Source organism: Sus scrofa, chromosome 14 (assembly GCF_054392235.1).
Source record: "Sus scrofa isolate SSC_HxYL_T2T_F1_AM1 chromosome 14, Sscrofa_HxYL_maternal_Yorkshire_Landrace_v2.0, whole genome shotgun sequence".
NCBI lineage: Eukaryota > Metazoa > Chordata > Mammalia > Artiodactyla > Suidae > Sus > Sus scrofa.
Window position 1 is genome coordinate 156,711,983 of NC_139396.1, and position 14,319 is coordinate 156,726,301.

The following is a 14,319-nucleotide window of genomic DNA, read 5'->3' on the forward strand; positions in this document are numbered from 1 at the left end:
CATTAATAAATAATTTATTATCATAACTCCTAAAGTAATTATGGGTTTCCACCCAATTTTTGTTTCCAGCATGTGAACTCTTTTGTTCTCTGTCCACTGTTTTCTATCTTCTTTCTTTCTTTTTTGGTTTTTTTTGCTTTTTAGGGCCACACCCGAGGCATATGGAGGTTCCCAGGCTAGGGGCTGAATTGGAGCTGTAGCCACTGGCCTACGCCACAGCCACAGCAACGTGGGATCCGAGCTGCGTCTGCGACCTACACCACAGCTCACGCAATGCCGCATCCCTGGCCCAGTGAGCGAGGCCTGGGATCGAACCCGCATTCTCGCGGATTTTCGTTGGATTCGTTTCCGCTGTGCCACGACGGGAACTCCCCACTGGCCTGTGTGTACACGACTTCCCTAGGGGCCTTTGGGCGGCAAGTGGCGCATGTGCTTTCTCACGTTTTGTCGGATTTTCCAGTCTCCTCCTGGCTGAGTGGGGAGGAAGACGGAGTGTGCAGCATCCAGTGTTCCCGCAACATGGAACTCATGTAATGGGTGCGCCTAGCCAAGCCGAGGGTGCTGAGCGGAGGCTGCTCTCACCCCACTGGCCCTGTTTCACCCAAAGAGATGCAACGAGCGCACACGTGAGCCTGGACCAGCGTGAAGCATCACCTTCCCCACGAATGGTGGAGGCGGGGGAGCAGCTGTGTGCTAAGGATGCCGGGGCACCCGCCCCCCCCGACAGCCAGGCCCCCATCTGCACCCACTAGAAATCACAGCCAGGAAGCGGGTTTGGCTAGCCTGTCGGGCCAGCTGACCAGTGGGTGGGCCACGCCCATGAAACTGCCGTCTAACCCAAGTTTCCTGTGTCAAGGGCGTGCACGGCTCTTCCCCAGAGAAGCTGTTGGCGGAGGAAATTCCGGTTCAGCACAGAAGGTGTGATGAGGATGGTCTGGGAGGTGAGAAGAGAAACCAAGAAGCACAGCCTCCTCTCTGCTGGAAGGGGCCTTGTGGCGACCAGGCTGGGCGGGCAGCCGAAGAAGGGGCCCTCAGCCCTGGCACAGAGCGGGCCGGCCGGCCGCTTGGCTCCGCTCCGCCCCGCCCCGGGCTTCTCCCATCCACCCTTCGCGCTGCCTTTGTTCCCCTCCCCCTTTGGAAAAGAACAAAACCACTTCTTTGTATCAAGTCCCCAAACTTGGAGGGGGTGGGGGGACGAAGGTGGGGCGGGGCCTGGAGTCCGGCTCACAATAAGGGAGCATGAAGTGCTTAGAAACAAAACATTGTCGTGAGCGCTGATTATATTCGTAAAGCATTTTATCTCAGCGGGCGCAGAGGAGGCTGAGCTACTTGCGAGGGTGGCTTTTTAAGAGGAAGCAAACAGGCACTCCCCACCCTCACGCGCCGGCCTGGATTTTCTTAAGGGGATTTCTGAAACTCCAATGCGTCCCAGCGTCCAGCTCGGACCCTCGCGTGGGGGCCTAGAAGGAAAAGGCTCTGAGTCTCGGGGCCAAGCTGTCCCCAGCTCTCGGGAGAATTCCACTGATCGGGGCCAGAACCTGAGTCCTCTATCTTCAGGAGACAGGCGGGGGTGGTGGTGATTAGAATACTATGACATTTTATCTTCACAGAGCATTGTCCAGCCCTGGAAGTGCCCCAAATGCCTCTTTTTTTAGGGCTGTACCCCCAGGCTAGGGATCCAATCGGAGCTGCAGCTGCCGGCCTAGGACACAGCCACAGCAATGCCAGGTCCGAGCCACGTCTGCAACCTACACCACAGCTCATGGCAATGCCAGGTCCTTAACCCACTAAGCGAGGCCAGGGATCAAACCTGCATCTTCATGGATACTAGCCAGGTTCTTAACTCACTAAGCCACAGCGGGAACCCCCTCAAACCCTCTTGAAAGGTCTGGCTGGACCCACTGGGTGTCCTCTTTGCTGCTACTGAAAAGCAGGCGTGGGATGACGCCTCACTGCAGTTCATGTCACAGGGCAAGGCCTGGGGTTCCCTGGGCTGCGGGAGCCACAGGAGCGTCCACCAGCACGCAACCCGGGCGGGACCACCGACATTCCCACCTCAGCAAGTGCAGGAAGGGGAGAGAGATGGGAGGGGCTGAGCCGGCACCTCCTGTGTGCCGCTGTCTCTTTAAATCCTATGAACACCTGCCGGGTGCAAGATGGGGTGGGGGCAGAAGATGCACCGATGTGCCCAGAGCTCTGAGGGCCTGCCGTGGGCACGGATGTGGAAGTCGCCCTCATCCATGGGGACTTCACTGCTCCCTGGTCTTTATCCTCCATGAGACAGAAACCCGCCTGAGGGCAAGGGCTGAGCCAATCGATTCCCACACGGAGCACCTGACACATAGTAGTTACTCAATAAATACCTACTAGAACAACACTGAAACGAACTGATGGACTCTTCTACGAGCCCTGGCTGTGCGTGTTGTCAGAGGCATCAGGGTCTCCAAGAGCAAGGAGGGCTTGAGAACAGAAAGATGAGCGCGTAGGAGAGAGAAGCAGGGAGAAGCCAGGGGGGCCGCACAGACCCCACGGCACAGCTGCCCCCCTGCCCTTCTGCCATCTGGGGTGCCCTGGCGCCAGACCGCAGAGCAGGAGGGAGGCAGGGCCCCTGGGAAGGGAAGAGCCCCCAGGCGAGGGAGACTCTGCAGAGCCCTTCCTGAAGAGCCACCTTGCAAGCCGGAGCTTGGAGGAGCAGCAGCACAGGCCGTCCTGGAAACACAGGCCAGAGAGCGGCCCCCAGCAGGAGGCAGGCCGCTGCGCCCTATGGGCTCAGAACGATTCTGCTGGGGATCTAGGAGGAGATCTCACACCCCACACTTGCAGCCAGGGCTCCTGCCTCCATCCCGGGGCCTGAGGCTCTTGCTCGCGAGTTCGACTCTCTCCCCTACACCTCCTCCCCAAGGAACCAAGGTGGTCCCTTTGTTTGGGTACAGAGACCCCTTGCAAAAGCAGGATTCTCCATGCGGCCTCAGCCCTCTCCTCCACCCACGCTGTGCCCACCTTCTTCCAAATGTCTCCCAGCGTCCTGCCAACAGGCCGGTGCTGACATCACGGCCATTTTACAGATGAGCAGACTGAGGCTTAGAAAAGGTAAGCAGCTCTGAGGGACTGTGTGAGCACCAACACCGCCCATCGCAAGCCCAGAAGCGCTCCAACTTGTCCGTGATGCACTTGGAGCAAACAGCAAGGAAGCCTGATGCACGGACGGCCTTGAAACACAGACCAACATGTCCACAACCCGGGTCACTCGTCTGGCTCGGTTCAGAGCCAAGGTCCTGGGGGGCCACAGGGCAGGCGTGCCCAGGAGCCCCCCTCCTGCCCGGACATGACAAAGGAAAGCAGCCCAGCCCGAGCTCAACAGGGAGTCTGGCCCAGGAAGCAGGCCGAGAGGCCGGCTTCTGGGCCACCCAGACGGGTCAAGGAGGGTGTGTTGAAAGCCACCACCGAGTGTTCAGTGAAGCCCCCGGCGGGGACGGGCCTCAGAAGTGTGTCACAGGGGTACAGCAAGGTCAGGTGAGCCCCTGTTTCTATGGCCTCGGGGCGGCAGCACCAAGGGGGCTGCCCAGGGTGCTGCCACACAGCTGTGGCTTGTGAGAAGAAAACAATCCTTCCTCCCAACCCAGTGTCCAGCTCTGCTGACCATGGGGCCTTGGGGACGTCACCCCCTTGAGGCCTTGGCTTCGCCGGGCGAAGCAGCTGCAGAGTCACGGGCACCCTGGCACAGCACTGCGCTCACCACGACACTCACTGTGACACCCCCAGCACCACCCCTGTCGGGTCAGCCCACCCACGGGAACTGGGTCTCAAGAAGAAAAAGAAAACGCCAGGGCTGAGACAAAAGGCCACGGGGACCCTGCGCAGCCCTGCGGAGACAAACCTGAAACCCGAGAGCCCGCACAGGGGACCCGTCGAGGAAGCCAGGTTTCTGTCCCCGCGCAGACATTCCAGAAACGCATCTGGCGAGGTGTCCCCGGAGGGGGTGGGACTCAAGGAGAGACGGCACGGGGAGACGCTGTGCCCGACCATCCGGAGCAGAGAGAAATCAATGCAATCGATACGTCCTCTCTCTGGCCCCCTCGTAAACAGGGTAATTCACGCTGGCATGGGAACAGGGGACCCAGGCAACCTTTCTGGAAAACGTGTCGGAAATATGAAGCAAGAGCCTGAAAAATGTTCCTGCCCTCTGGCCTCTCCATTCCACCCCTGGGGACCGTCCCAAGAAATAATCCAAAAGGCAGAGCAACGTTCAGACACTCAGCCACTGTTCACCAGGACGGCAAGCAAAACGGTCCTTCCACCCCACAGTCAAGAAACAGTGACATCATTAAATACACCACACAATGCAGTAGTACAGACCCATTAAAATGCATGGGATGGGCAGTTTTAGTGCCATGGGGAAATGATGTTAATTATTATGAAGTTAAAAGCCAAAAAAATTGTGTGTGTGTGTGTGTGTATATACACATATATGTAATTTCGTATAATCATATGTTCATCGTGGACCTGGCTATGTAAAAAAATGCAAAGAACATAAGATACAACAAAATAGCAACAGTAGTCATAGCTGTGGGTATCACGGCCGCGAGATATTTTTCTACTTTACACTACGGTGCGTTTTCTGAATTTAAAAAAAAAAAACAAAACTGAACATGATTAATAGTCAGACAGAAACTCTCAGTGTCGTTGGAAATAACATTCGCAAACCACGCACCAGCGCCCGGCCACTCACTTGGCCCCGCAGCCCCTGCGCCGCTCCAGCACCGCTGAGTCCGAAACAGTTCAAACACACCGAAAAGAGGCCCCGCGGCTGTGCTTCGTGCCTGTGTCCAGAAAGTGCTTTGAGCAGCTCACCTGGAGGACTCAGGCCCTGGCGGAAGGGCTAGAGAAGGACTGTCCCCAGCCACCTCGGTTACTCACCCATAATTCCACAAGAGAAAAGTGTCGGTCCTTGACTCATCTTCTTTGGCGTGTGCTGAAAACAACCAGAAAAGCTATCACTCTTCAAGTCATAAGAAGCACGTTTGCACATGACCCTGCACTGATCCCTTGCTAAAGTCACCATTAAAGGGGTAACGTCAGATTAGGAAAAGGAGAAAAAAAAAAAAAAGTATTAAAAGAGACATCTGCCTATGATTAGGTCTGGACTCTTTGTCTGGAGGCTCTGGTGAGCTAGGAGTCCATCAAGTTCATGGGCTTTAAAAACACACAAGAGAGCCCCGTGACTTCTGACCCCGGGGATCTCTCCACGTGAGCGACGCGGAGGTGGTGCAGGAGGAGGTGTGATGCAAACAGTTCACCGAGCTGAACTGAAGACAGGCCTCCCCACAGCCCCGGCGAGGAGAGGGGACCTCTTCCTGTCCACGGGGACAGGAAGAGCCTCAAGGGCAGGGCAGAGGCCCCTTCTCACCCTCAGAGCCCTCCCTTCGCGATACCAGAACAGCTCTTCCTCCTCTATGTAGAAGCATCAGGTAAAACTCAAGAGGGCAGCCCTCGGCCTGCAGGCTGCTGTGCAGCTCGGAGGCCCCTGGAGGCCCCCTCGTGAACTGAAACAGAGCCCCAGAGGTCATGTTTGGTCCCAACACGTAGCTGTGGCTTTTCAAGCCCTTGGCACCGTATTTCCACAAAGGTTCCCCTTTCCACTGTACACACTGCGCAGCTCCCTCCAACCCCGCACCCAGCCTCAGCTCAACTGGGGCCGTTGGGGGAAAAGCCAGGGGGGCCTAGAGGCTACCCGGTAACCTGCGTGTGGAACAGTCACCCGTTCCCTTGTGCTGGCTGAAGCCCAGGTCGAGAGGCCCGTTCTGGGCTCCAGTGAGAAGGAGACTGTGCTCGCCAGGCCCCGGGAAGAAGGTCCACGCACTCCTTCCTGCATTCATTCATCCAGCAAACAGGTACCAGCGATTAGTTCCGGGCAGGCTGTGCTTAGGGTTGAGCATGCGATGGTGGAAGCAGCGCTCAGCTCCAGACGGGTCGGCTGGTCACAGGGGGCCCTAACGTGTGAGAGGAGCCCCACGGAGCAGGGACACGCAAGGCTTCCACTCCAAGAAGTGCGCTGGATCCCAGGCCCGGCTCTTTCGGGCCTGGAAGGAGGAGGGTGGGGCTGGCTAGGAACACCTGGCCCGCCCAGATAAGAGGGTAGCCAGCGTCTGGCATCAGCTCCCCCACCCGTGTCCCCAGCTGCCCGAGTCAGGGACCCTTTGCCCTCGGTCACCTATGCGTTCATCCAATCAGGTTATTAAGGGTCCGCCCTGACCAGCCTGGGACACAGAGGTGAGGGACGCCCTTGTTTCGTAGAGGCCACGGTCACTAGATAAGCCGCTACACTGCAGCATGGGACCTGGGCCAGGCCATGGGCGCTGGGGGCCTAGAGGTCAGGGCTGGCTCCCTGGGGAGACGAAGCTGGCTCTGAAGGACCAGGCGGAACTTATGGGGGTGAACTGGAGCAGGATGGTTCTCCTCTGGCCCGCTTCTTGGGCTTAAAACACGCCTCGTGTTTTCAAGATAGGTCTCCCTCCTGGATTCCATCCAATCTACAGCCAGCCGCGGAAATATCTGGAAAGAGTTAAAGGCAGCAGCTGCCTCTGCCTCTCTCCCGGCTCACACCAAAGTCACCGAGTGGAAAGCGGGTGGCAGTCACCCAGAGCCCTGCTTCCGGGCAGCGCCACCTGGGGAAGCCAGCCAGGCCCCAAAAAACTACAGAGAGCCAGATAAGGGGCCTGGCTGATGCCACAGACCAGCCAACCGAGGGAGATGGCCCTGACGCCACAGGAGCCCCCCGCACAAAGCAAACACCTGCTGGGACCCCCAGCCCCAACCCATGCCCAGCCCACCCCTGCACCTGGTGGGGAGGGGAACTACCCAGGCTGGGAGCCCACAGAAACCCAAACCAGGACCCGGGCAGGGGAAAGCAGAAGGCGTGAGAACGCAGGAGTCACCACGCCGCTGCGATGACAAGCAGGGGCCACCGGGGAAGGCGTGGGTTCACAGATGAAGCAGGAAGCAAACCAGCGAGAACCGAGAACCACTGTCAGGGGAGCACTGCTCACCGGCCTTTCCTCCCACCAAGCCGGCATGTCCAGACAGAGGGACACGTCGGGGCCCCTCCCCAGGAATGGGGACTGGCGAGTGGGCGCCAGGGATGCTGAAGCACCCACAGGGCCATGCACAGCGCTCCTCAGGCCCTCGATCATTCACTCACTCACTCACTCATTCACCCAGCAGGGACTCGCCCGCCTTTGCCGCAGACACGCTGGCTGGGCTGGAGAACACACGCTCGGAATGTGACTGCTTCTTATGCCCTGTGCTGCCCGGCCCGAGCCCCACCACCCCCTGATGAGGGACCGAATGAGTCCCCAGCCTGGTCCCCTGCGTGCGCCCAGGCCTGCCATCTGTCCTCCATCCTCCACACAGACCCAGGGAGACCAGCCCACGTGGCTGCACAGCTTACAACCCTCCAACCATGACCCACGGCTACCAGGATAAAACCTGGCCACACCTCCTCTCGGCGGCCCACCAGGCCCATGTGAGCCAAGCCCCTGTCCACCCGCCTCACTCACGCGGTTCGGGACCGGCCGGCTCACTGCCTCAGGGCTTCGCTCGGCGGCTGGTTCCCATCACGCGGCCTCCTTGGCGGCCTTCCCTGACCATCGCGGCCGATGGGCCCTACCCACCCACGCTTTCTTCCGCGTGGCCTTGTTTAACGCTTGCCCTACGTGCCCCCGTTCGTTTGTTTCTGTGCTCATACTCTGCCTCCCCCAAAATCAAGCTGCTCGAGGCTGCTGTCCCGTCCACAAATGCTCCCAGCCCAGAGCAGGCACCACGTGACTCTCCGCTGACTGCTACGGCCACCTGTCGGCCCCAGCCTGTCTTGTTCTTGCGGTCACACGCCCGGCAGATGCACGGCCGATGGAAATGGATTCCCACTGGACAGAACCCGCTGTCTCCCCAAATCACCGGGCTCATGCCAAGGCAAAACTCTCGGAAGAACAAGGGAGCGCACCACCAGACAAAATTGGGATTGACCCCCCCACAGGCCGCTTGGGCTCCCCACATGCCCTCTGACTCTGTACCCAGGGGCATGAGGGGCTCAGTGATTGCGTGCATGGAGATCTTAACCCTTGAAGGAACACCTTCTCCACGTCCCCTGTCCTGGGCGAGCCCCACTCCTGGTCTTCTCGCTGAGCATGTGAAACTGCGGCCTGGTGGTGCACCCCCCCTTCATCCACTAACAGCACCCCAAGTTCACACTGGGACTCCTCCCCTCCCTCACTGGGGTGGGTGTGGCTGACCAGCCACCCCTGCTCCTAGGCTTGGATTCCTGGACCAAGGGGGTGCTGGGCTGGCGCACCCAGCAGGGAGACTCCAAGCCTGCCAGGAGCCCCCGCTTCCAGTCCTCTGAACTGCCTGTCCCTGCCTTCCTGGGGCTTCATTCACCAGCTGCTCTCCTACCGTCCTCTCCATCACTGCTGTGAGTCCTTGCGGTGTAAGTCAGCTGCTTACATCGGAGGAATCCCAGCCAATTTCGGGCCAGACTTTTTTTTGTGTGTGTCTTTTTATGGCCGCACTCATGGCACATGGACCACAACCAGAGCAACTCAGGATCCAAGCTGCGTCTGCGACCTACGCCACAGCTCACGGCAACGCCAGATCCTTAACCCACTGAGCAAGGCCAGGGCTCGAACCTGCATCTTCATGGATGCTAGTCGGGTTCATTAACAGCTGAGCCACAACAGGAACTCCCTCGCACCAGACTTTAAACAGGCTAATAATGGTGGAACATCAGGCAGCGTCTCGAGGTGATGTCTGGGCTGAGGCTTCTCGTACCATGAGAAAATACAGTTGATAAGTTAAACCTGCCTTAACCGAAAAGATATAAGAAAACCTGCCAAAACACGTGCAGTGAGGTTTAGCTCCCACCCCACCCCACCCCCTGCCAAAAACGCTGCTTCCTCCCCTTTCTTTTCCTTCGTCTTCTTCAAGACGCTCAACTCAAACTGGCTTGTGTGTGTAGAGTCATTCCACTGAAGTGGTTACGGAGAAAGGCTGACTGATAGCGCAGTGGCAATGTTAAGGTCAAACACAAGGCCTGGATTAGTCATGGGCTGACTACTTCCGCCTGGGGCTTTCTGCCTCCGGTCGGTCAGGGTTAAGAAAAAGAAAAAAATAAAAATTACAGAAAAGATGGATCAGGGTCTCCATCTGGCTTGCTGAGCTCCGTGTCTGAGGCTGGGCTGGCAGTGGACAGGCCAGAACACACGTAGCCGACAGCTTCCCAGGATGCAGGACCCGGGCACATGCTGATTGCTGGACAGCTTCCCTGGGCCCAGCTCCGAGGGCCCCACTGGGCCCCAGCTCATCCAGAGCCGGGCTATTCCCACTGCCTGTGCCATTCTGCAGCCAGCCTCCCCTACCCTCCGGGCCCGCGCACCCACGGTGGGAAGGATGAGCCAGTCACTATGTGGGCGATGCGGTGAGGCGGACACCCCGGGGGAAGCTCCCGCCACCTGAGGTTTCCCAAGACGTTCAGTGCTTGTACACGAGCACGTGTCCAGGCCCTGGCCACTGTCTGCAGGGCAAGAGGACGCTAAGCCCCGCTCCCCTGGGTACTTCTCCCCCTCCGAGCCGCCGTTCCTGAGCCTCCCCAGGGAGCCTGGTGTCCGAGACTCGGGGATCGCCAGAGAAGGCTTGGGAACGAGACCTTCCACAGGAAAGGCAGAAGCTGGACACCCAATCAAGGCTCCAGGGGCCATGTGTCTGGAAGGCTAGAAGCCCTGACTTAAATAAAGACACGATTCAAGTCATTATTTAATTCAGACAGAAAACAGCCGAGCTCATCTCTGGCCATAGTCATGCTTCTTCGGAACGCCTCTCTGGAGACTGCGGACCAGAGCCATCAGGTCACTCTCTCCTCCTGACGCAGGGCTCCAGGGGCCCAGAGGGCAGCACCGACAGGTTCCCACTCGCACACTCGAAGGGCACAAGCGGGGTGCCCCAGCCTCCAGAAGAGAACAGGGGGAGCCTGGGCCATGGAAAGCAGAAGGGAGAGCCGGGCCGAGAGGAAAGAGAAGCTGAGGACGGAGTCGCACCCCTGGGTGGAGGCCCTCCAAGCTGCTGATGGAACTGGGGCAGGCAGCCCCGGCTCCCTCGGCCGCAGGGCGGGCCTTGGTGTCTTGGCTTCTGTGGGACGGTGGGGGCGGGGGGGGCACCCGCCGCCTCGGACTTCGAGCGCTTCTGGATTCTGACCAGGGATCCTGGCTGGGGCTGTTGGGCCCCCTGCCAACCTGGGGTGACGGGCAGGAAGCCGACCTTGGGTGCCCAGGCAGCTGGGTGCAAGGCCTGACTCTCCTGCTGGCCAGCTCACTTGGCCTGGGCATCCCGATCCGACCAGCACGGAAGGAAGTACCTGCTCCCCAAACGGGTGTCCACTGTTGCCGGAAATAGCTCGAAGCTGAGGAAAGTGAGGCAGCCCCGCTCCGCCCTCCGCCCCCAGCTCCCTGCGGGCTCTGGGCTTTAGGGAGGGCTGGGAAACGGGGCGGGGGGGGGGCATAGGGGGAGAACAGACCCTTGGCCTGAGCGTGGGCGTGCGGGAAGGAGCGGGGGACGCTGCTCCCGAGGTCAAATGTCTGGGCTGCCTTCCAGCAGCTGCAGCTAATGTTAGACACTCAAGGAAGAGGAAAGGAAAGAGGGAGGAGTGGGGCACGGGAACCAAGAGCACGAGTCTGGCCAACCCCCCCTCCCCGCCCGGAGAGACCGAGCGAGGGCTGATCCCGCCCCCCACGGGAGCAGGGGCAGTCACGCTGTCACCAGCATTTTTAGAAAAAGGAGAACAAGAGAGCCATGACACGGGCCCTAAGCAGGCGGTGGGGTGGGGGGGGGTGTCCAAGTCTCCCTCCCTGTGCTTCCCCGTCCCCACGTGACCTCCACCTGCAGTTTTAGGCTCTGTCCCCACTGGGGGCCTCTGGGCCCAGCTCCCATCATTCCAAAGTGGCCTGTGGTGATTCATGATTCCTTTTTTAATCTGAACCCCCTACTTCTGTTATCTCCTTAGTCTGATTAGAAAACAAAGGAGACAAGCCTCTCCATCTTTCCTGTTATTATCTTGATGGTATTTACACGAGGATGATGTTACCCGTTTAGGAAGCTGAAGCAAAGCCCCAGCTTCCTCTCAACCTTGCTGGCTGCTCAGAGCAAATCCTGATCAGTTTATCTTCCATGCTGCCGCGTGGATGTCACCACGAGGCCGGTCTCGTTTGGGGTCTTTCTTTGGCTGTTTGCAGCTGTGCATCTCCCCAAGGCCGAGGGGAGTCTAGGGACAACCGCAGCCTCAGGAGCCGGCCAGCGCGAGCACGAGGGCCTTGGTGGGGGGCACAAGGGCCTGGACTCGAAGCCTACCATCCTGGCACCTTGCTCGCCAGCTGTGTGCCCCTCAGTATGGCGGGGGTGGGGGAGGCTCCAGGAGAGGCAGGGGCGACAGGACCTCTACCGGCCCCACGCACCCTACTCCCGCCCGCCAGGCCTGTGACGGGCTGACCACCTGCGACGTGCCAACAAACTGACACAGGAGAAGGGCCCTCTCCAAAGGCGGCTGCTCCCGGCCACTGACCTGCCCATCTGGGAAAGGAGGGAAGAGGAGGAAGACCAATGAGGAGGGGTGGGTGTGGGAAGGAAGCCGCAGAGCCCCCTTTGAGGGCCGGTCACTTCCCTCGGCCGTCTCTCCTCTCCTCCTCTCCGGCTGGGGCTGGGAGGCCACGCTCCGGCCAGGCCTCGGGCCCTGTCTCCTCAGAGAGCAGTTCAGCTGGCTGTGAGCCCGAGGGCCCTGGAACCAGCTCCACACCCACCCCCAGGCAGGCCCACCCCGAGATGTAACCAAGTTCCACGGTGACGACTAAGGCAGCGGCATAGCTGGAAGCAGACAGGGAAGCTCCCTGGGGACCTCTAGGAGGCCCTCACCCTGAGAGCCACTCCTTTTTGCTCAGAGCCACTCTATGCAAGTGCTTTAATTCCACCAGGAAAATAGCCACTGAGAGCGGAAACCAGAGCAACCCGTGCCTGCAACCCCTCAGCTGTGAACGTGGACAGCAGAGAAGGGACTAAAATGATGATGAGCCGAGATGCTGGGCTACCGGAACCCACATTCATTCACTGCACAAAAGTCCCCTGAGCACCTACCATGTACGAGGCCCCAGGGGCAGGCACTGGATGTGCAGCAAGAAGCAAAAGAGGCAGAAGTCCTTGCCTCGGGAGGCTCACATTCTAGTGCAGGAGTCACTCAATGAGCAAGATCAAAACATTAGAAAGTTAAGTGTCTGGGAGGGAAAAGAGATGGGAAAGGGGACAGAGAGCATCCAGAGCTGTAGTGGAGTTAGCCTCAGGCCACATGGCCAAAGCAAAGGGGGGAGGGGACAAGTCCTGCTAAGGGGGAGTGTTCCAGGCCACAGAAGAGGTGCAAAGGTCCTGAGGCACGTCTGAGCACGGAGGCCAGCATGGCTTGAGTGGAGTGAGTGGTGGTGGTGGTGGGGGGGTGCATGTGGTCTCAGGGGCCAGAGGTGGTGGCCCCTACACATCCAGGTAAGGGCTTGGTGGTTGCCCGGCTGGAGGTGGGAGGCCAGGGGGAGGTTCTGGGCAGAGGAGGGACCGTCTGACTTGCATTCCCTCTGGCTGCTGGTGGAGAACAGGCTGAAGAAGCCAGAAGCATAAGAATCCCGGCGAGAGAGGACGCGGGCAGGACCAGAGTGGCAGCAGGGAGGGTGGAGAGAGGGCACCTAGTGATGGCTACATGCTCACTGGGAGGAAGGAGGGACGGGCAGACTCGCCTCGTCTGGTGGCACTCTTCCAGCCCAGGGCCTGACCCACCCCAGGTGCAGGCCTGCGGAGTCGACACAGGCCTGGGTGGCTTTCGCAAGCTCCTAGGGAGACCTGTGACCCCTCTGCCAGCAGGTGTGAGATGGGGGAGGAAGCACACGAGGTCTAGAGCTGGTTCTCAGGGGGGCTGTCAAGGCACCAGGAGGGGCTCCAGGCCACGTGACTGTGGCCAGTGCCCTGTCCCTGATGACTGAAACTGCAGAGTCCTGGGGACTCACCCACCTGCAAAACTCCTCCGCAGGAGAGTTTTTGCCTGAGGGGTACTTCTTCCTGCTCCCTCTGCAGGAAGCAGCCCACTCCTGAGGAACTGGGGCTGGAAGGAGGGCGCGGAGGCCGATTTGTTCTCTCTGGCCCAGCTCGTCGGGCCACTTGGCCAGAGGACGGCCTCGCGAAGGGTGGCCGCCACCGGGCCACCAACTTGGCTGCCAGGCCGACCTTCCTTCTCCATCGTCTCCCACTCCTGACATTCCCGAGGCGGCAGCGCTCCCTCTGACGGCCCTTGGCAGGCAACAGACTCATCCTGGCCCCTGCCCGGGGACCACCCCGCCTCCTGGAAGCCACCTCCTTTACCGGGTGGAGACCAGAAGGAATGCCCGTTGCAGCCTGGCAGAGGTGGCAGAACCATGCGTGGGGCTGGTGCCCAGGCTGCTGGTCCCTCCCTCCCCGCTCACCAGACTCCGGTCTGGGCCGGCTGCTTCTTTCTTGCGAGTAGGCAGCCTGGCTCGGGGTGATTCTGCCCCACGGCCCGCCTGCCAGTCTCACGGAGCTCTGCTCTCAGGCCCTCCGGACTCGGTCTGCTAAGCCTGCTTGCTCAGTCCACAGCCCCTCCTGGACATCAGGCCTCAAAAGGGCATCAGAGAAACGAGGCCGCTGGGTCCTTACCAGCTCAGGGCTGAAGGTCCTGCATGCTATGGGGTCCGCTCCCTGCTTGTCGAGGCTCTGACTCAGGATCATCACCATGGTAAGGACCTCAGGCGCTGGGCGCCAGCCCAGGGCGGGCACAGGCCATCCTCGGGTGGAAACACAGGCAGAGGCGACCTCCTGGGCACCTCCTGGGTGATGATGTCAGCAGAAGCAGCTCCCCACGGGCTGCTCACCCTCGGGTGGGGCTCTTCCAGGCAATGGCCGAGCGTGGTCAGCGCCCTGGAAAGCAAAAGAAGGACAAAGGGGTTCAGGGCTGGGGAAGACGAGGGCCCCCAGAGCGCCACCCACTTCTCTGCATGCTGGGACCCTGCTGGGAAACGGAGCGCTGAAGGAGATGCCTTCTGGGAGGGCCACGAAGGCCAGCGTCGCCTTCCCGGGGGAGGGCCTCACGCCCCATGCCGGCCCTGGGGAGTCCCTAAAGGCAACCCCCTGGTGGGCCCGACAGTGAATCTCAGATCAGCCTCATGGCACCTTTAAGAAGATCCCCTGGTGGTCTGGGCCACTCACACTCTGCTGTCCCCAAAGTGTGCTGAG

General features: G+C 59.9%; 2 protein-coding genes across 6 annotated transcripts in view; both read right to left on the reverse strand.

Moving 5' to 3' along the window:
• FAM53B (family with sequence similarity 53 member B) overlaps positions 1 to 14,319 on the reverse strand; it is a 117,996-nt gene that overhangs the window by 66,114 nt on the left and 37,563 nt on the right. For 3 of the 5 annotated variants that reach the window (XM_005671549.4, XM_013983842.3, XM_021073621.2), the window contains exons 2-3: positions 13,744 to 14,004; positions 4,918 to 4,972 (exon numbers count right to left, since the gene is read on the reverse strand). In XM_005671549.4, coding sequence (XP_005671606.1) covers positions 4,918 to 4,972; positions 13,744 to 13,821 — 133 coding nt within the window. In that variant the 5' untranslated portion in view covers positions 13,822 to 14,004. Of the gene's footprint in view, positions 1 to 4,917; positions 4,973 to 7,556; positions 7,800 to 13,743; positions 14,005 to 14,319 lie in introns of those variants that run through there. The other 2 variants (XM_021073622.2, XM_084995830.1) reach the window with 2 other exon arrangements.
• EEF1AKMT2 (EEF1A lysine methyltransferase 2) overlaps positions 13,866 to 14,319 on the reverse strand; it is a 72,664-nt gene continuing 72,210 nt past the window's right edge. The window contains exon 7 of the transcript XR_014827137.1: positions 13,866 to 14,004. The gene's annotated coding sequence lies outside the window, so the exon portion shown is untranslated. The remainder of the gene's footprint in view (positions 14,005 to 14,319) is intronic.